At 37.7% G+C, this 20351-nt stretch overlaps 1 protein-coding gene across 2 annotated transcripts in view; it reads right to left on the bottom strand.

Annotated features, from left to right (window-relative positions):
- Positions 1–9223: 9223 nt before the first annotated feature.
- Positions 9224–20351, bottom strand: part of KDM7A (lysine demethylase 7A) — a 62308-nt gene continuing 51180 nt past the window's right edge. The window contains exons 15-20 of one of the 2 annotated variants that reach the window (XM_064420824.1): positions 19692–19789; positions 17045–17190; positions 16693–16905; positions 16277–16358; positions 14881–15157; positions 9224–14271 (exon numbers count right to left, since the gene is read on the bottom strand). In XM_064420824.1, coding sequence (XP_064276894.1) covers positions 14177–14271; positions 14881–15157; positions 16277–16358; positions 16693–16905; positions 17045–17190; positions 19692–19789 — 911 coding nt within the window. In that variant the 3' untranslated portion in view covers positions 9224–14176. Of the gene's footprint in view, positions 14272–14880; positions 15158–16276; positions 16359–16692; positions 16906–17044; positions 17194–19691; positions 19790–20351 lie in introns of both variants that reach the window. The other variant, XM_064420823.1, reaches the window with a different exon arrangement.

A 20351-nucleotide genomic window follows, 5' to 3' on the forward strand; every position in this document is an offset into this window, starting at 1 on the left:
GCATTTTCCCTGCAGAAGAATGCTGTGGGAAAGACATCCCATACGCATCTCCTGAGTTCAAGGGAACTGGAGGTGAACTTGAGGACCAGCTGAGACATGCAATAAAAAGACTGGCTTTATTCTATTGTAGGAATATCCCTTTGACTGTGACCCTGCCATTCTAGTCATGATTTCTCTGGGGTACCTCATGCCTAACATCTCCCACTGTACATCCCTGAGAGCAGAGGAAGTGCTGGCCTCCAAAGCTGTAACTGTCCTTTGTTTTCACCGGATATTTTCAGGGTAGCACAGAAAAAGCAATCACATCTGGGACCACCTCAAGGGGCTGCTGGCAAAAATCCAGAGGCTCCATAGAAGAAGCAGCAGATTGCAGATTTTGATGCCTTGGGCAGGATGTCTGTTTCCACAATGGCTGGGGAAGGAAGCAATATAAAGGGAGATGGTCTGATAAGAGCACAGCTATGATAAAAAAGCCTCTGTTCAGTACTAATTTCTTTCAGCAAGAAGAAAGGTACCCACAGTCACTGGGTTACAGACATAAGACTCTTGCCTCAGTGAAAAGGGAGCGGGTGGCAATGTTGAATACTAGATTTTAAAACAAGTACAAAAATAGACAGGGAGCAGAACAGATGTGACAGACAGTGGGTTCTTCTCATTCATCCTGCAGTTTTGCAGAAAATTGTTAAAATAATTTCTTCATCAATTTCAATGCTGGTGGCTCTGTCCTGCTTTGTCATAGAGGGAAAAACAGCAGCTGCAAGGTGAAGCTCTGTGCTTTGTGGAATCAATCATCATTTCTACAATAGAAACTTCCAGGCTTTAACTTACAAATTTGTTCTGCCACCCCTGGATAACTGGGAACATTCACATTAGTGAAGAGAGTGACATTACTGACTGGCCTATAAAGAACTTTACTAAAACTTTAAAAAACACTGTACCATGGGAACACTCCCCTCTTCTGGCTGCCAGCTGGTGTTTATGCCATCTTGCCTTTTTTCTTTAACCAAGGGGAAAAAAACAGATTTTGGAAGTTAAGTTTGAGGCCAGGATTCTCTGTATAAACAAAGCCATTCACAGTATGATGGATAATCACATTCTCTTACTTCCCAGCATCTGCCCATGGCACATTGTCCCACCTGCCCTCGGGTTTGGCTCGCTTTACCTTTTCCAGGTGTAGTTTTATTTTGTGCATTCCTATGTCAAATGCCAGCACTGACAGCATCAAGGGGATGGCTGCCCCTGCACTGCTCCGACTTGAAGTTCCCTCTTTGGAGAAATTCTGACAGGCTCGGAGGCAGGAGGCTACCGCTGCAGGCTGTGTCATGAGCTCCTCCTGGCGGCCAGGAACACTGCATTAACTTCCCTGTTCTAAGAGCTCAAGGATAAATATTTAGCTTTCTACTACTCTTCTACGCTCAAGAAACGCATAAAGTGGAAACGTAAAATGAGTCACATATTCTGGGAGTGTTATAAAGGCTTTCATTCCTCACTGCTTGCACGTGTGGCTAAAGGGAATAAACACATCTTTACCCCTCATATTTGGGGAATTTTCATAAAAATCACAAGTTTCACGTTTTGTTCCGAGTGGAAGAATCAATTTCATTTGCTGTGCTTTCCAGTCTTGTATGACCCACAGCCAAGGAAATACACCCTTCCTAAACATTTATGTCTGTTGAAGCATTCTCCATGCTGAGTCTGCAGGACAACAAGAGGGAAAGAGGAAGGACTTATCCCTACCATCTTCTGGGATTGGAATGGAATGGATAGAATGGGAAACTCTATTCAAATAGCATGGTTAAAAATATTACAGACAGTTGAATTATAACTAATCCTGGCCTAATGTGTTACCTGAATCTCCTTGTTAGGCACTGCACAATTATCCAGCATCCAACAGCTGCCATCCCAGAACGGATACATCACAAAGGACAAGCAGTAACACCCAAGTGAAACAAGAGGGAGGAAAGAAAACAAAATAGGAGATTTTGCAAAGACTGTCACTTAGCAATGGTCTCCACTCCCTTTCTGGCTGGCCATGAGAATATAACATTATAACACTGCAGAACACCTTCTGATTTCTTTATAAAGATATTTAAATATATTAATATGTGAATACATGTATAAATTAATTTATATTCATTTTTTATACACACTCTACCAACCAGGTAGTAGAAACATCACCTTGGCACTACATCTGCCTTTGCTCAGAGCCTTGCCATCAAAAACCAACAGGGGAATTTCAGGAGGGATCAGGCAGTTCCCTCAGGTTGTGCCAACAGAAACTGTTGTTAATCTTGCCAATTTTCTGTACGCACCCAAGAAGCCTCACATCAGAGCTATTAAAGACAGTATCTTGCACTAGAAAGGCTCCTTTTAGAAATGTTTTGTCCAGGACATCCTTCTAATGACTTGGCAGAGATTTGTTCAACAGCTGACCAAAGTAACATCAGAGGGTTCATTTTCCCCCCACAAACTTCAGCATCCCTACATTTTCTTTTTCCCTTTGCTGCTTCTACATGATCACTGTCCCTTATTCCATATCTGAGGTGCAAACAGGGGACTTCCAAAACCTAGATTTTGCACAGGTTCTGTCATCCAGAGAGAGAAGTGGATTACGCCATGGATCAGAAGCACAGCCTGGCCCTGTGTCCAACTGCATTTCTGTGAAGACAGTATTTACCTCAGAAGTCAACCCCTACTTGTGGAAAAAGCATGGATTAAATGTGCTGCATTCACATGGACACAAATATGTATCTTTTCTTATGCACACCTCTAAGATACCCTGCAAAATAAAAATTATGCGGGTTCTGTATTTGAAAGTGGTCTAAAAGTCCCTTGCCATAACATCTCCACAAGAGAAAAAAACCCTCTTTTTAAAAATTTTACTGTTACACTTTTTAAATTTCCCAGGTATTGATGTAATTGATTATGATTTGATGGTGTTGATTTGAAGTTCTTTGGGCTGTTGAGTTTTACTAGCTGTTCACAGGTATGCATGCCAACCTTCGGGCTCAGACTGTGTCATTAATTAGCACTTTAAAATATCAATAGCATTTGAGGAGACAGGAAAATCAGCTAGCAAAATTGCACTCAGAAACATCCCCAAAGATTTGGGGAATTTAAAAATGTAGAAGGGAAGGCCAAAGATGTCTTGGTTTACATATGAGAATCACATCAGTGAGAAGGAACCAGTACTTCACTGCAGAAATACTGCAAAGCATAACCAAAAAAAATTAAGTGGAGAAGAAGTAAAAATCAATATAGATGTCTAAAATGCTCATTGAGATTTTGTAGTTTTCAGCTATAAAAACTAAAAATATATAGTAATAATAAATTTTAAAATTATCAGATTTTTCCTGGTCAACTTGTATCAAACTTGGTTGCAACAGTATACAAGTCAAACCATGAGAAATTAAATATATAATTTTAAAAAAAAGTCATTAAATATCCTCCAGTTCAGATCCTTCGCAAAACCAACCGGAATCTGGACCCATTATAGCCCAATCTTTTTGGCAGCTAATAAAGAAATTCAAGCAGAGGGATCCAGAGTTTTTAAACAAGTCTCCAAGAGATCCTTAGTTTACATGTTTTTATACAAAAGCAAAATGTGTCTGTTCAACCTCCTTCCATTCTGTTACTGCAGTGACAGAAATGTTGATGATTCAGTGCCACTAACATGACTTTCCAGGCAAAGCTGCTCCATTATTATGTGACTGGAACACCGGACAAAGCAACATTCCACTCAGTTTCAAAGTAACAAAGGAAGGATGAAACAAACCAAAATGGCAGTGGTTTATAAAGAACTTTTACAAAATTGCAAAATGGAGAGGTTCACTTCATATTATGAAGTAGTGTAAGCGTAAAAACTGCTTTGGAAAAGTAAGACTTCAATAACAATTCAAAATGCTCAAAACCCAAGCTGACCTCACGGTTGCATTTATAAGAAAGCTCACACCATTCCAGGTACAGCTTGAATAACTCCAGGTTAATTTTTGTCATGTTTATCACAGGAATGTTCTTAACCTCTGAAGACCTGACATCCATGCAAAGGACAAGAGGAGGCTGCTGAAGGGAAGCAACACCAAAAGCCCTTTCCCATTTGGCTGGGATGGAAGCTGAACTCTCAGCTGACCCAGGTGAGGCTGGTGAGAGCTGAGTCCGGCTGTGGCTTATGCCCGCAGGGGGAAGGCAGGGATGTCTTTCAGGGTCCCACCCTTTCCATGCTCTCCACACAGGGGCTGGCAGGTCAGAATACTCTGCTGACTTGCGATTCCTCTGACCCCTTCCCTCACCAGGACACCTCTGCCGACCTCATCACGTTAGCAAAACAAAAGTCTAGATTCAGCAGCACAATCCAAAGCCTTCACCCTCAAAGAATTCTTGCACAGGAGAAAGCAACTCCCAGGCAGCAGAGGTCATCTTGCCTCCTTCCCACAACAGGCTAGGACAAAGCAAGATCACTTTTTTCCAGAAGAGCACCAGGAGTTCTGAATCATCCTAAATCTTGACCAAGGATCCCAAAAGAGCAAACAGCAGCATCACCTGAAAACCCTCAGAAGAACAAATACATATTTAAAGATACGCCACTGTATCAACAACTGAGGCATTAATACTAATCTCATCAGAACTATCATATGCATGTTCGGTATATGAATTGGTTAGAAGTAAAGGGTAGATATGATGTGCAAATCAAAGCAAATTCTTTCCTAAAAAAACCCCAGTGGTGCTTCTAGCTAGAAACCAACCCTATTATGGCCCTGTTACTTGCAGTGAATTCTATCAACCTCGTCTTCCAGGTATTAAGCCTATTCAGTTCAACTCCTCCATGTAGATGAGAGTGAAAAATCTAGTACTCCTGTATCTAATTAATAATTACTTCATTTTATATATGTTGTTTTCTTTCTATTCTCTACCACTATGTACATTTTGATCTGATGAGTCAATATGACATCTTTAAGATATCAAGTTATACCTGTGCTCTAGTGCTTCAGCTAATGACTGGACATATGGGCTCCAAAGAATATTTAACAGATCAGTGATTTCTTTTTTGTGTTGTTCCCAATCTTTAAGTCCTTTTCAGTGAACCACAATAGTGTAGGCAAAGAATAGTAACTCAGCTTTTTCTTCAAGCCATGAACTGTAAAATATAGTGAAATTTTGTAACAGTGCAGGAAAAAAATTACAGAAATAGCTGAATGTCCTAACCAAGGGGAAAAGAATTTAAGTGTTTTAAGAGTATTTTGGTGTCCATTGAAATGTGCAATAAAAGGATTAGTGAAGACATTCCTTTAATCATAGCTAATATTACTAGAGTAGCTAATATGTTATACTGTTGAAAATTGAGATTAGTGGCAACAGAAAATTAATGGAAACATTACTGAAAACAGTCTGTAAGTTATCAGGGCATAGCAGTGGCCTTGTATTGTGAGTACATACGGTTTGTCTGAAGGAAATGTCTGACATCGGAAGCATGAGTGCTGCACAGGAATTTCCACTCTCCAAATACGTCAGATGTTCCAACAGAAATCACTTTCTGTTCAACAGAAACCTCATTCACAAGGGAACTAGGATGTATAACACGAAGTATCTTTCATGCTCTGTATAAACTGAACTTCTTAAAGTGAAATCCTCTTAATAGTGAAGAGAATGCATTAACAGAAACAGTGTCTAAAATTACTTCCTGCAGCACCAGAAGAGGTGTGTTACACAGTGGTTTTGAGTTTTCCCAAGGCATTTCACCAATTCCTTTTCTGACCTGCTGCAAAAGCCAGAGAAAAGGGCATCCTTCCCATGCCATTCCTCATTTAATGCTTGGTCTCCCTCCCAAGACTACAGGTCAGCAACACTTGTGGTGCTCAATGACAGGCCCAGCTGTCCAGCAGTCTTTGCAATACAATCACCCCAACTGGCAGTAGTGCACTGCACAGCTCACAGATTTATCTTCTCCCCACTCCCAGCAAACCTGGGCTGAATACAAACAGACTGGGAAGCAAAATGGTTCACCCAAGGAAGAACCTCATCTGAATAACAGGTTCTGACATTACTTTTAGAACAGCTGGCGTGGGAAATACACTTTGAATGCTCTCCTTCAAGAGGTGCAACGCTTTAACACACGGGAACAGCTCTGTTCAGTAACCAGATCATGATGGAATTTAAAACTCTTTCTACAAGAGCTGGTTGAGCAAAATTTCTACTGGGCCGGAACTGTGACAAAGCAATTCAAAGACCTTTTGTAAAAACGTAAAAAAACCCTTGGTAACTAGAAATCAACTTAAGAATGAATCACAAGATTTAATATCTTCATATTAATACTCAGCTAAAACTGCTGCCAAGTTAAGCCAAAATTTCGACAGCCCACATCCTATTTGAGGAGACCAGAACAGCAGTTTCTAGTTTTGTTGGCTTAACCAGAACAAAAAGCCAACTTGTATCTTTATGACTTACCACCAAGGTGTATGATTCATGGGCAAATGTTTCTCCCACACAGATATCATATTCTCCAAGTATGGATGGGAACTTTACTCACACTCATTGCAGCAAAAATTTCTTACAAGGAATAAACTTTGGGGCAAAGCATCACAAACAAGCAGACTCTTTGTAAACTGTTTTTTTTTTAGTTGACTTAAAAGTTCCAAAGTAGAGTATTTTTTCCAAGACCAAAGCAAATACAGCAGAAGCAGTACAGATAAATAGATCTATTAAGCCAAACACAATTCTTTGAAAAATTGCAGTAGTTATTCTAAAGATTGAATATAATTGGCTTTTGAGAAATCATACCTTAATCTAGACAAAGCAAACTGTGCTATTAGCCAGCTGTTAGGTGGAATACTACAAGCTCTGGCAATGACAGATTTTATTCACTGTCTTGATCACCAGCTGTTTTTTCTGCAAGTAAAAATTTCAGTCACTGCCATTGTAGAAACCAAGGTGTTCAACAATCCTGGCTGGATCAGGAGTAGCAACATTCTAGTCTCAGTTTCAGTCCTCATTAACTTTTGGCTTCAGACAGCTGACATTACTTACCAGCACTAAAAGAGTAATTTCAAGGGTTCCCAGGACAAGTACTTCTATATAAAGAAAAAAACTAAGTTTCTACAGAAACTAACACTCAGCATGATTGACTTCACCATGTTCATGCTATTAGTCATGTTTCCATCATGAATCCAAAGGTCCACCTAAACAAAACGAACCAAAAAATGTTTGGTTGAATGTGTTAACTCATGAGCCACCACCACAAAAGCTTCACAATTTAAGCAGGTCAGGACAAAACCTCTGGAGAGAGCTGAACTTCACTAAATGTACAGAAATGGAAAGCCAGTCTGTAGGCACTTTACCAGTGGGTACTTTACCTCAAACACAGCAGAATACTATTGATTAAAGACCAAAATCAGCACTTTAGTCTTCAGATACCAAGATGGGTATCTTGTCCACTCCCTGACTTTAGAAATTCTTTTGCTAGATTTGGTAGCTTTGAAATCTTTAAAACCCATATGTCCCTCAGGAAAAGAACAATCCAAGTAATTATTTCTCCATTCTCTGCAAACAAAAGCAGAAGACCAGAAACTGACTTTTAATGAAAATATGGCTCCAGCTGCTGAAGGCTATCCAGTAGCATTTAAAGCAGCACTTGAGACATTTCACATTTTCCAGTGTATTATCCTGTCATCCACTAAGTGGCTGAGATAGAAAAAAAAATGTCTGAAGTGTAGCTGGCAAAAAACAAAAGGGCAAATAGTAAAGTTGTGTAGGTTTTTATATGGGTATGGAACTTGTATTTGTGGCCCACTAAGGAGCTCTCTTAAGTCTATTACTTTAAGACCAAAACATTAGTCTGAGCAGTGAGTTGAGTGTGGCAAATCCAGATGAGTATTTGATGGAAATGCATAGGTTATAGCATTGCTATTCAATCACAGTGATTAAGACCTTTCCAAAATATGCAGTTGCTCTGACAGACAAACAGCTCTTTCAGATCTTTGGCAAATCTTGGGCTAATCAAATTTAAAATCAGTTTTAACACATTAATTGAAAAGATGTAAAGGCATGTCAAAATACAATGGGAACAGATATCTGGATGTATAAATATTTCATCAGAAACCCCTGTACTTGACTCTATTTTTCCCTCCAGTCAAATGAAAATTGTTTTTCAAACAGCATAGAAGTTTCTGCTCCCCAAATCTGCAAGACTATAATGTTTTAAACTTTAGGCCACAAAACATCCCAGTTTGTCATGGGTTTTCAACTGTCCCATTAAGCAGTATGTGGTTTGATGTGGTCAGCATTCTCATTCTTTATCTGTAAAGCACCTGGCACAATTAAGTCAATGAACAGATCTCCTAGTCATTACACTCATCCATAAATTCTCTTAGAAGCCAGGCTAAGAAGCAAACCTGAGCAGCTGAACAGGATGCTGATATCAAACCCTTTTGCCATCTGATTCTTCCAGTGCCATTGGTGCATCATTTATCCCAGGCTCCCCTGAATGACCCTCAGCAGAGCACTGCAGCAGGTCAGTGGGGCAGAGGAAAAGTCTGCACACCAAGCTGCAGGATGGGGCAGCCATGCCTTCACCACCCTAGGAAAGCACCCACGTGTAAACACTGCACTGCCACAGGAGCCAAAATAGGAAGCACTGGCAGCTGCAAACCAGATGATGATGTCTGAAAGGAAAAAGCAGCAGGGAAGTCCTCCAGGACAAAAGCAAATATGGCTAAGCATATGCAAGTGTGAAAGAGAAAGCTCTTCCAGAAATTGCACATGCTTCAAGGAAAAACAAAGAACCAAACCAACCAATAAATCAAGAGCTGAGTCAGCCATCAGTAGCATAAGACAAACCTGAACAAAAACCAAGAGCAAGAATACAAAAATACCATCTGACACCCTTCTTAGAAATCTAGATCTGATAATACGATGAATCACAAACACTTCCACCTCCTTTTTATATTAGGATTCAAAAAGAATATACACATCATCACAAAATGCATTTAGTTGCCATATAATATACCTGGATTGAAATGAAATTTGCACTTTAAAAAAAAAATTTTTTTTTAAATGGTATGAGAATATTCCCTCACATTTCTCCATAAAACTTCTTTAAAATGTAACAAGCAAAGGACACAGATTGGACCTAGAAAAGCATTTTTTCTCCTAATGATACTCTGTACATTTTACTGTATTTACACTGAAATAAATGAGCAGAAGTCTGAAGAAATTAAACACTTTCCAGTGCTAAAATCAAAACATAAGCATACAATTTTTTAATTTCAGTATTTTAAAGTACAGAAAGTGGAAACTATGAATATCAAATACAAATTTAAACAAAGTCACTTGTCCTCCCCTAGAATAATCAATGTGAACTACTTATAGAAACTTACAAATTTAAAGTAAAATCAAAACAAAATAAATACTGTACATACACTTTCCCTGCCTGCAGGCAAAAGAGGATGGGAAATACTGTTATGAATTGAAAAAAATGCTCTTAAAGCTGCAGCATCCCATTTCCCAGCCAAATACTTAACACAGTAGTGCGTTTCTGTAAAAAGGAAGACACACATACACCGACCCCGACTGAGCAGACAAGCTAACATTTTCAGAAACATTAAGAAGGAAAGATAGAAATTAGACTATGAGAGTAGAAAAAGGAGGAAAAGACAAATGGGCCAGCAAAACATTACTACAAAACTAGTATATATAGCCAAGAACTAGCCCCTTTTTTTGTTGATTTTCTTTTTTTTTTTTCAAATTCCATGTTTGTTAAAAAAAAAAAAATTCATCAAAGCATTGGCAGCAATAGACATTTCCCAGCAGAAGTGACAATACATATCAATAAAATCTCTTAAAGTGATCCCTTTCATTCCCTTCCCACAGCATGAAACTCTTATGGCTTAATTTATATTAAAAGTAGAAAAAGTCCTTTTTATTCCAAACAGAAATGCAGCCTGTGAAGAACATGCATCTCCTTATCAGTGCTACTTTCATTTCCCATCCACTGCATGACTTATCATTCATACTCTTCCACAAAGAGGGTTACCAGGGTGGTTTTTTGTTGGGTTTATTTTTTGGAAAAATGGATGTTGCAGCTTTTCATCTTGTTTAACAATAAACAGTAAGGCCCTTGGTTCCATTTGTATTTCTTCTGTCAAAGAGTAGTGCTGGGCTCACTCAGCCCCAGAACTACAAACAGCTTTTAATGGTCTGGAAGTATGTGAATGACACTCTGGAAAGACACAAGGCTTGGGGGTCATGGTGGGAGTGTAAAGAGACAGGTGGGCATGTGGAGCCTAAAGAGGGCACTAGTCACTGGGTCATTCTAGTTCTGCTTAGTCTCCACAGCTACCAAAAAGGGGGTAGGCCAGATTCCCACCACATCTGACTCTGAAATCCTGCAAAAATGTTTAACACTTGCAACTTTATGGTCTCATGAGTGAAGGTAGCTTATTCCTTACAGCAAAGTTGAAGTGTCTAAAATGTGGTCATGATGCTGTGCTCTCTTACATCTCTACCAAAGGTAACACAAACACTTCAACCACCAAAAAAACCCCACCAAAAAAAAAACCAACAACAACAAAAAAACAACAACAACAAAAGAACCCACAAAACAAACAAAAACAAAAACCACCTAAACCCCACCATGTGATAAGAGAACAATTTTAATTCTCAACATCTAACCCTTCCAAAATTCTCTTTAAGAATGAATTCATGTAGAGTTTCATAGGTTGCATAGGTAATCTACCTCAGAGGTCAGCAAAGGCTACCCTGTAGCCAGGGTTTATTAGCAAGTATAATAGGAGAAGAAAAGGGAAAGTTGCTGGAAGAATCTTAGATATAGTTCCTAACTGGTCTTTCCATTTTCATATTTGTTTCTTTTTTTGCAGGAACGTGAGAACTTAAGAGAGTGGGAAAACCCCTACAGTATTTCATTTCCTACTGTTCTGCCCACAAAAAAAAATAATTAAAATTTGAGTTCTATGCCAAATGTGAGTTCTCTGATTTTTCAAAAAAGATTATCCTTGAAAACAAGTTACCATAAGAGGCATCATCTGCTGTTGTCCAGCCAGTGTTCCCTACTCCCTCCCTCTTCCACCCCAAGTGAGACAGCAAGGAAAAATATTGGGCTTTTTCTCTCCACTACAACAACACAAGGTTCAGTCCATCTACAGAAAGATTGGTGCAGAAGTGATTTCAGCTAGAATACAATAAATATATCTCTACATACAAGTACACAACACAAGTGAGGTCACCACATCCTCTTCATGAGCTACCAGGAGATTTCTTTTTTCTACTTTGTTGTTTCTCTTTTTTTTTTTTTTTAATACTGCTCAACATGGCAATTTCTTTTGAATTACTTGTTCTGAGTTGGAACATCAGATTTAACTTCTGCTGGAAGCATGGATATTTGAAGAAAATGGGAATGAACCTCTGCCTGTTGACAGCCTGTGAAGAGACTATTACATAAATTCATGACAGTGGAGAGCCACTCAGAAAAAAAAAAAAGCTAGAAAATTAGAGCAATTGAAAGGATAAAACCAAGAAGAAATAATATATATGGGTCCAGCCATATCTATATTTCAACTGTAAGATACAGATAAATAGCGTGGATGGTCAGAAAAGAGACTCTGTATAAACCAATCACATGTACAAGAAAGCATACTCTATATTTTAAAATTCCTTACTCCAGATTCTATTCTGGCATATTTTTACTTCAGAAAAAATGCATCTTTAAGGAGAGAGAACTCATTCTTTATTCTGCTCTGAATCTGATTGGTGCCCTAAACTGGAATTTTCTATCATTAGAAATTGCACAGCCAGCAGAAAGGAAACAGTTTGTTCAATATGCTAAAGCTGAAACAGTTTCCAAAGCCTGGCAGGCATTAAACCATTTGCTCAAGTTTAAATTAAGACAGAATTTATATGGGTATATAATTTTAACTAATATTGACAACATAGTTTATTTCTTTTACTTACTTTGGTGAGAACATATTAGAAGATAGTTAAAATATTCTCTTTTAACTATTTCCATCTAGAAAACATAGCACCTGAGAACAGCAAGTCCTTATAGTCATTTTCAGCATCTGCAGAATACGTCTTAGCTTATCTTCTGCTTTTTAGAAATCCTTGACTACCACCATTCCCAATATTCTAAAGGTTGATAACTTGTGTTAAATTAAAAAAATTAAAAGACTAAAAACCTGGTTTTGTGAAACATTAATTAGCAAACAAAAAAAAAGTTTAAAAATTAACCCATACAAGTCACAGAAGAAGTTAAGTCATCATAATGTAGAAGTAGGGCTGCAAAAAATCACTCCTAACCTATAATTTCCAAGCTTTAGACAAAGTAAAACTATGAAAGCTACCTTTTTTTTGCAGTGGTACTATATTTTGATGTTTCTCCATTTAGAAACAGGGTAACATAGTGCTAACTGGTTCTGACCCTGCAGTAATAAAGAACACCTGACATCAGAACTACGTCCACAGATTTCTAAATGCATTCATAGTTTAGCCTAAATAAAAATAAGTCTGCACAAATATTCTGGAAAATAAAATTGACTTTGTTTTTAAACCACAAGAGAAAATTATTCCAGTATAGGATATGGAGGAAGGAAAAATTGGTGTGGAAAATTAAAATCAATTTGATGACTTGGACAGCTATGCAGGAGTATTTTTACTCTTACCAATCAAAAAAAACCAAACAAACAAACCCCAACCAACAATATTGTTGTCATTAGCATATTGACATTTACATTTTGGCTGGACCCTGCAAAATGCCCTTTTACCAGAAACAAGTAAAAGTATTCCCCTTTCTGCCTTCATCCCCGTCCCTCAAAAGTTAAATATTTAATTTTATATTACAGAAAAATACATATTTTAAATCAAAATTATTTACAATAATTCAGAATTGGCATTTGCTATCAGCTCAGTATGAAGCCTGACACAAATGGTCATTCTGATACCAGTAAGCTACTTAAATGCTTATATATATGGACCAGTTAAGACTTTTAATTCGCTGTCTTGCCCAGCTTTGAAAGCAATACACATTCTCCTGCTTTCATGACTCCTCCTTAAAATGTGTTTAATGTACAATAACAACACTTTAAATGCTTCTTCCATGCTACATTAAGTAAAATGCCCAATCTTTTAACTGCAATGTGTATCTTATGAGTTACTTGAGAGCAACTCTTCTGAAGAAAATTTATCTTAACTCATGTCCCCGTTCCTCCAAAAGATATTGGGTCTTCCTCCTTTGGACCAACTCTTAAATAACTAGTACAATTTCAGGGAGTCTTTTTACAGAAGAAAATCATCACAGAGAGATCATCAGGAGGAAAATATGAACTCAGATTTGGAGGAAAGAGGTGCAGTTTAAAACAAGTTAGCTACTGGACCAACATAAGAAAATTCTTCTGTCTTTAGGAGTCTCTTCTAGTCCATTAAATAAATAAATCTGATATTAAAAAGGACAGGTCAAAAAATAATCAAGCTGGCAGAAAATATGCAACTTGCAAGTCAACAGAAGCCCAGCCAATAGCTTACAAAAAGCATGAAAAAATAATAAGATACCTTATGCCTTAATTTAAAAAATAATTAATAATGCATCTCACCCCTATTTAAGACTATAACCTGAATATCAAATTTAGGAGTCCAGACTAATCACAATTAATGTGGCTCTCCACTGCACCAAACACACATTATCAAAACAATTTAAAACTTTCACATTATTAAATCTAAATTAACAACCCCCCACAGAAAAAGTCTTCCAAATAAATAGTTTCTTAAATGAATTTTAAAGTTGTGAAAAATCTATCAGAAATAAATTATTGATAAACCACCTTCATCATCTTCCCCTCATTAATTTAGGTCAGAAACTACCAGCAACAAATTATATTCAAGCCCTGATGAGAGACTATTTCTCACAGTCTGTGTCTCTCTGAAGATTTCCCCGTTCCCGTATGGTTATTGCTGAGCAGGTGTGGCACAGTGAAAATGCAGCATTGGGTTGGGTCTTTTTGTGTGGGTTTTTTTTCCTTTTTTTTTTTTCCTCTTTCTTTCTTTTGTTCATCAGGCAGTGTTTTCTATGGTACATGCAAGTCTGCTTCAAGCAGAGGAAAAACAGCAGCTCCAGGCTCTGTTGCCCTCAATACTGGTCTGTGTAGGAAAGACAGCAGTAGTAGAAGTAGCAGCTAAATTAAACAAAGAAGCGTGCATGGCCATTCCGGTTCAGCTTCAGGATCTTCCCAAGGCGCTGTTTAGCAGTTGCCATTCCTTTCTTTGGACGTTTGCCTGAAAAACCCAAGCAAGGACTTCAGTCAGAAATTTCAGGATGAATTTTAATCATTGTAGAACAATGGTGAAACCCAGCTTTCAAGCTGAAGCAAGCAAAATTTTCATCGGAATCAGTTTGAAAAACAAACAGGGAACCAGAATAGTTAAAAAGAGCACCTCCAGGAACTGTTTTCCCTGAACTCTGGCTAGAATTATCATAAATAAAATAAGTGTATTATTTACAAATATTTCCAGTCTAGGAAGCGCAGTGGGTGCAGTAGGGGAGAACTTGAACTGAGCTTCCTAAATTTTACTCAAGTTATTCTTGAGTAAATTACAGAATATAAACCAGAAACTAAAACCTACATAGTATGCTCATCAGACTATTTCTGAAGTGTTTCTAAAGAGTTTCTAAACCTTCATTTCAATAAGCTAATCTGATTCAGGCCAGTTAGAGCTCTCTCAATTCCACCTCCCCATATTCTGTGCCAAAATTTGAGTGTCCACAGCATGCTCTCTTAGTATTTTTCCTCAAGGTCTACTCTTGTCCTTTACTCAGTTTGTGCATTTAGTCTTTTACTTCCCTACCCCAGCCTGCTTTGGCAAGGGGATGGAGATCAGCATTACCTTTTGTTGCCTGGTTGCTGATGGGGGGTGGATTTGATGCTGGCCTCTTTGTTGGGTGCAGTGGTACAGACAAGGACGTTTCACCATAGGGCCTGTCAGGGCTAAGGCTGCCATCGCTCAGCTGACATTCTGCTTGCATCAGGCTGGAGTCTCGTGTGTATTTGCCATGCTGAAAACTCAAGCTGTTGCTGTGGACTATGCTTCTGTTTTCCTGAACCTTAAGACTTGCTTCTGATGCACCCTCCTTCTTGATACATTTTTGAGTTTTATTTGCATCCTAGTATGGAAATGAGAAGAGAAGATGTACAAGTTAGTAGCTTCTGGCTACAGGTTTACCCCAGTTTTTCTGACTGTACTACTGTCTTTGAAACAGGCGTTTCAGTTCCACCAGTATCTGGACATTTTATGAGTGCATAATTTCTTTTAGAATAGATACCCCTTAAAGATAACATGCAACATAGTCTTTGTGCAAGCTTTTCCATATGCACCTAAGGGCAATGCTACACTTAGGTATACATACTAATGTACTCAATTCCTCTACTTCTTGTTTTCAGCTTGCAGTGACCAAAACAAATGCAATTGTTCTTGATTAAACCAGCCACTATAACAAGACAATCACTGACTACTTCAATAGGTAATTTGTTTTCAATAGTCAGCTGATGAAAGAATAAATACTAAACTGGAAATTACAATCTGCAAAGGAGTACCATGCAGTCAAATATTCTTACAAAGCAAACACCACAAAGCACACAGTCAAAAACAGTGCTAATTTAATGGCTGTAATTTTGCAACTTTAGTTGTACTAGTTAATTAATTATTCTAATACTTCTAATACAGACAAGTTCAGAAATACTACAAAAAAGTTCACAGTGTAGAAAAGCTCAGACGGTCAGAGTGTAAGGCACACAACCTTTCATTCCATGCTGGATTCCATCTGGACATCAGAAAACAAAAATATTCCTACCTGCTGGCTGTTGAAAGCTATCACTTTAGTAGTACCAATTTCCTAAGCAAGTATCTTTACTATACATACTATCAACATGTTCCACTTTTTCTGATGTTCTGGTTGGGAATAACAATGAATAAACAAAGTGCTTCCCCAGCTAGAATTAATATAAATTCACACATTTTTAGTGCAGTATTTTTTCTTTTTCAAGACATGGCTCTGAGCACCTTAATATTAGGCACTATGAGGAAAAAGAATTTGAAAGGAAAAAAACCAAAACAGCAACAACAGTGAAAAAATGCATGACAAAAATAACCCAGTTACCAGAAGCAGAAGTATCTGTCAGATACACAGTGTTTAAAGACCAGTCCACCATGCCTTCTGTATTTACAATTTCATGATCTCTCCTACTATAAAAATGTGTTCAATATGTTCTAAGTATTGCTTTACCTGAGGGGTAATCCTCGAAGTGTCATTCAGGTGTCTAGTCCATGCTGAAGTTCCCAAGTCTCCTTCCTCCTCCTTCACAGACCTACCTACATAGAAGTCCAACGAGTTTAAATTTTAATACTTTGAATCTAGCCACTACTTTCCCATTCTGGCAAGTATGCCACAAAACTTTAAGATGGAAATATTTAGAAGGGGTATTCTGATAACAAGCTAAGTTTGCTCTAGTTTTCAGAAGTAATATTTACTTTTTATAGAAGAAAAATAATGCAAAACCACAGAATACACCTTTTTAAATGTAAATCTGATACATTTAAAAGCTACTAATCTAATAACTACAAATCTAAAAATGTAACTTTAAGTGACTATTCTGAGCACTGTGCCAAAAGCAGGGAGCAGCAGTTCCTTAGTTCAGATACCTACCACATTCCATGGTTTTGTGGCTCTGAGATGGCTGTCTGTCTTTATGCCGACTCCTGGGGTAGCTTCTGTGTTCCTGAAGAGAGGTTCTTTTATTTGTGCAGTCTGTGCTTTGAGTATGACCTGGTAAACATGTAGTATAGTGCAATCCTGCCATAGAGAGCATGCCCTGAATAGCTTCTTCTTCTGTACTTGTCGAGGTAGGACATTCCCTAGGAAAATCAAGGGAGTAGTGAGCAGCTCAAAACAGAACCCTTTGAAGGACTGATATTTACATTGCTATAAAGTAGAACCATAAATACATGCTAAAAGATCTAACAGTTCATAAAAAAACGCCAACAATGTGCTTACTTTTTACTGGGAGTTTCATTTCTGGATGGCTTCTGGGTATTTTGACAAAGGTCTTTTGTGACCTTTGATTCCTCTTTGAAATTTGATGTTACTTCCTGCTTCTCTTCATCACCTGAGCTTTCTGACTCCTCTGTGGAGGAATCCTTCTGCTGAAACAAGAGGAAACAGTATGTAGAATGGTCACCAGCCCTAACTGGAGATTCTGTTGATGCCTCAGGTTTTAGCTTTTATATTTTTCAGATTCTATACTGCTTTAGTATGTAGTTCTCAGCTTCATATTAGGGGGTGGTAAGCTCTCTTCACAGAGTAGGTAGACAAAACAATTCCTTTCCTAGCTTGGGACCAAGGACAAATGATCTAAATTCCAGGTCCAAGAGCATAAACAATGCGGAGTGAAGAGAGAAAAACAAGAAGGATGGGACTTCGTAAGCTGAAGCTATAATTGGATAATTAACTCCAATATGCTAATGGACCAGAACTTACCAAAGGGTGAGACCTTGTGACCATTTTTGGGTTCATCTTGGCTGTAGCCCTGGCTGGGCTTCTGTACTGCCCAAAGTGTATCCATTGAGGCCTTTTAATAAACATCTACTTCATTCCTTTAGCTCTACCTAGCCTCTGTTATACATCAGCACTCACAAGGCATCACTACCTTAATTTATATTAAGTGAAGAATTCAACAGCTTCAAGGTCTAACTGTTTTTATACTTATAGTATCCAGAATGCAGTTAATCTGAATATAGCAGCTGTATATATTTGAATATACACATTCAAATTTTGTAATACTGTTAAGTACATGTTCCACAGTACAGAAAGCATCTCCAAAATCCATTTTTTACAAAGCACCACACATATTACACCATACACAAATCACCGCATTCTCTTTATATAATGAGAGCATTAATTATTCTTATCTTCAATATTCAAAGTACAGGGAAAAAATACAGAAGCATGGCTCCAAGCAGCAGACAGAATTGATGCCTATTATATATAACAGGACACGTTCTGCCCCAGAAAACTGTTTCTGGATCCTGCTCTCACAAAATATAGCTTTCAACAGCACCATCTCTGATAAATGACAGATGCTCTCAGGTAAATCCAGAGGACATCAGGAACAGAGACACAACAGCTGTTGCCTCTCTTACAGAGGCACAGCCTCATTTCATGAATGAAAGAGCTTTTCAGCTCCTGCTGAAATTACAGCTTGTATGGGCAGGAGCTTCTCAAAGGTGGAGCAACCATATGTGACTCAATATGCCTTTACAGGAAGCAAGGGCTACAGTACATATGTTCCATCTTGGTAATTCAGACTAATCTATTTTCAACAAGTACAGAGAACATCACAATTTTTTTTCAAGCCAAGGAATATATGTGACACTCAACAGAGGCTTTGAAAACAGATGATCAGAACATTCATAATCCTTAAAGACTGACACCATTATCCCCACCATCAAAAACAGAACTGGAATCAATTAAGTGCATTTTATCACCAAAAGGTATTTTTATACAATAGTTTCATTCACATGAGCGGCTTCCTAAAATTAAAAAGCAGGAGAATAGGGAGAAAACTAAGAGAATAAGTATAGCAAAATTTAAAACATTCACATATTTACAAAGTCATACAAAAATGGCTATATTCTCCAGCAAAGATGGAATATATCACTTCTGAGAACCACTGATTCTGTGTCTTAGAAAAGGAAACCTGAGACAAAGCTGCTGCCAATGCAGTTTAGGAAACCAGAAGAAACCACACTGTGAAGGTTCCTATCACTTCAACATTTAGATTAGGTGATGATGAAAGAGAGCAAGTATCAAAAAAAAAAATCTTGACTACCATGGAAAAAGTAGGAATTTGAAGACTTCTTGTAAAGTCATATAACAGGCTGACAACTTAAAGAAAGACCAAGACATTAGCCTTCCAAAGCATTAAACAAAAATGTCAGGTAATCACTTCACCTTACTGCTAACCAATAAAAATCTAAATTATTAAGTACAAACCAAATTTACAAACAAAAAAATAAATGAAGTATTTATAGACACATACACACATCTCTAAATTCTAGAAGTTGTATTAAAAAATATGTTTGTAAATATCTACACACATGTGTGCCTTCATACTTCATTTAATTCTGAAGAAACCACCACAATCTAGACCCTCATATGGAGGACTCCCATCTATTTCCAATAGTCTAAAATCCCTGAAAAGGATTTAGCCACTTCAGGCTGTTTATAAAACTGAATACGTGTAAGATTGTTTCCTATTAACTGTGCTCTAAAAGGAAACTATGTGGTAGATACTCATAATTTGAATGATGAAATTTAGAAGTGTTATTAAAGAAATAAATAAAGCAACTAGGATCTGACTTTCCTCAGACTTTGCTTGTTCCAGAGCAGGGCTCATCCTTTGCCAACACTACCTCAACGACAAAGAAGATGAAATTTGGCAAGACAGCATATCTTATATTTTTTCTCACCACTAGAATAAATGAAGAATGAAGCAGCACATTGTTTGCAATATTAATCTGAACAAGAACTACATACTTTGTTATTGCTGCTTTAACACAAACTTTGACCAGATAAATATGAAGTACGTGAGCAAAATTATATTTAATGGCTTCATTAATTTCTGAGACTTTTTTATATGTACCTGTGTAGTGCAATCAGGCTCAGATTCTTCTGAATCAGAAATATCAGAGTACTCTGAGGATCCATTCCTGAGTTCTGATTTCACACTTTCAAAGAACACTGAAGAGAGAGGATTACAATATAAGACACAACATTAACTATGTTAATATTTAACAATTATTTTTGAAGCAAAACCCAATAAACACATATTCTGTTTTTAATAGTCTGTAAACAAAGGCAAATGCACACACTGATCTGGTTCACAAGTTTGCTTAGGATGACAATGAGTTTTCTACTGCTGACCAATAGACTCCTCAAGCAATTGAGCAGATGAAGACAGGAAAAGAGTTTATATTTCTTCCTTCCCAAAGGGCTCTCACTTCAGAGATGGCATTTGGGCAGTTTCTGGTTTTTTGTACAGGCTGGAGTCAGCAGCTCTCACCAGCACGTACCCTTAAAAGACTGCATTTGTCCCAAAGAACCACAAGCAGGAAACACACTGCTAAGTGTTTGGATTCCTGGGCTCAAGGCCAGTGAGCTGTAGGTATACTTAGGTTAAGGCTGCTGGCAAAATTTTTTATGAAGTACAAATTTGTTAAAGATGACAATGCGCAGTTCAGGTAGCATAAATTTCTTGGAGAAAAAAAAAATAGGGTAAAAAAATAATGACTGTGTGTCAAGA

This window comes from Passer domesticus, chromosome 5 (genome assembly GCF_036417665.1).
Source record: "Passer domesticus isolate bPasDom1 chromosome 5, bPasDom1.hap1, whole genome shotgun sequence".
Classification (NCBI taxonomy): domain Eukaryota; kingdom Metazoa; phylum Chordata; class Aves; order Passeriformes; family Passeridae; genus Passer; species Passer domesticus.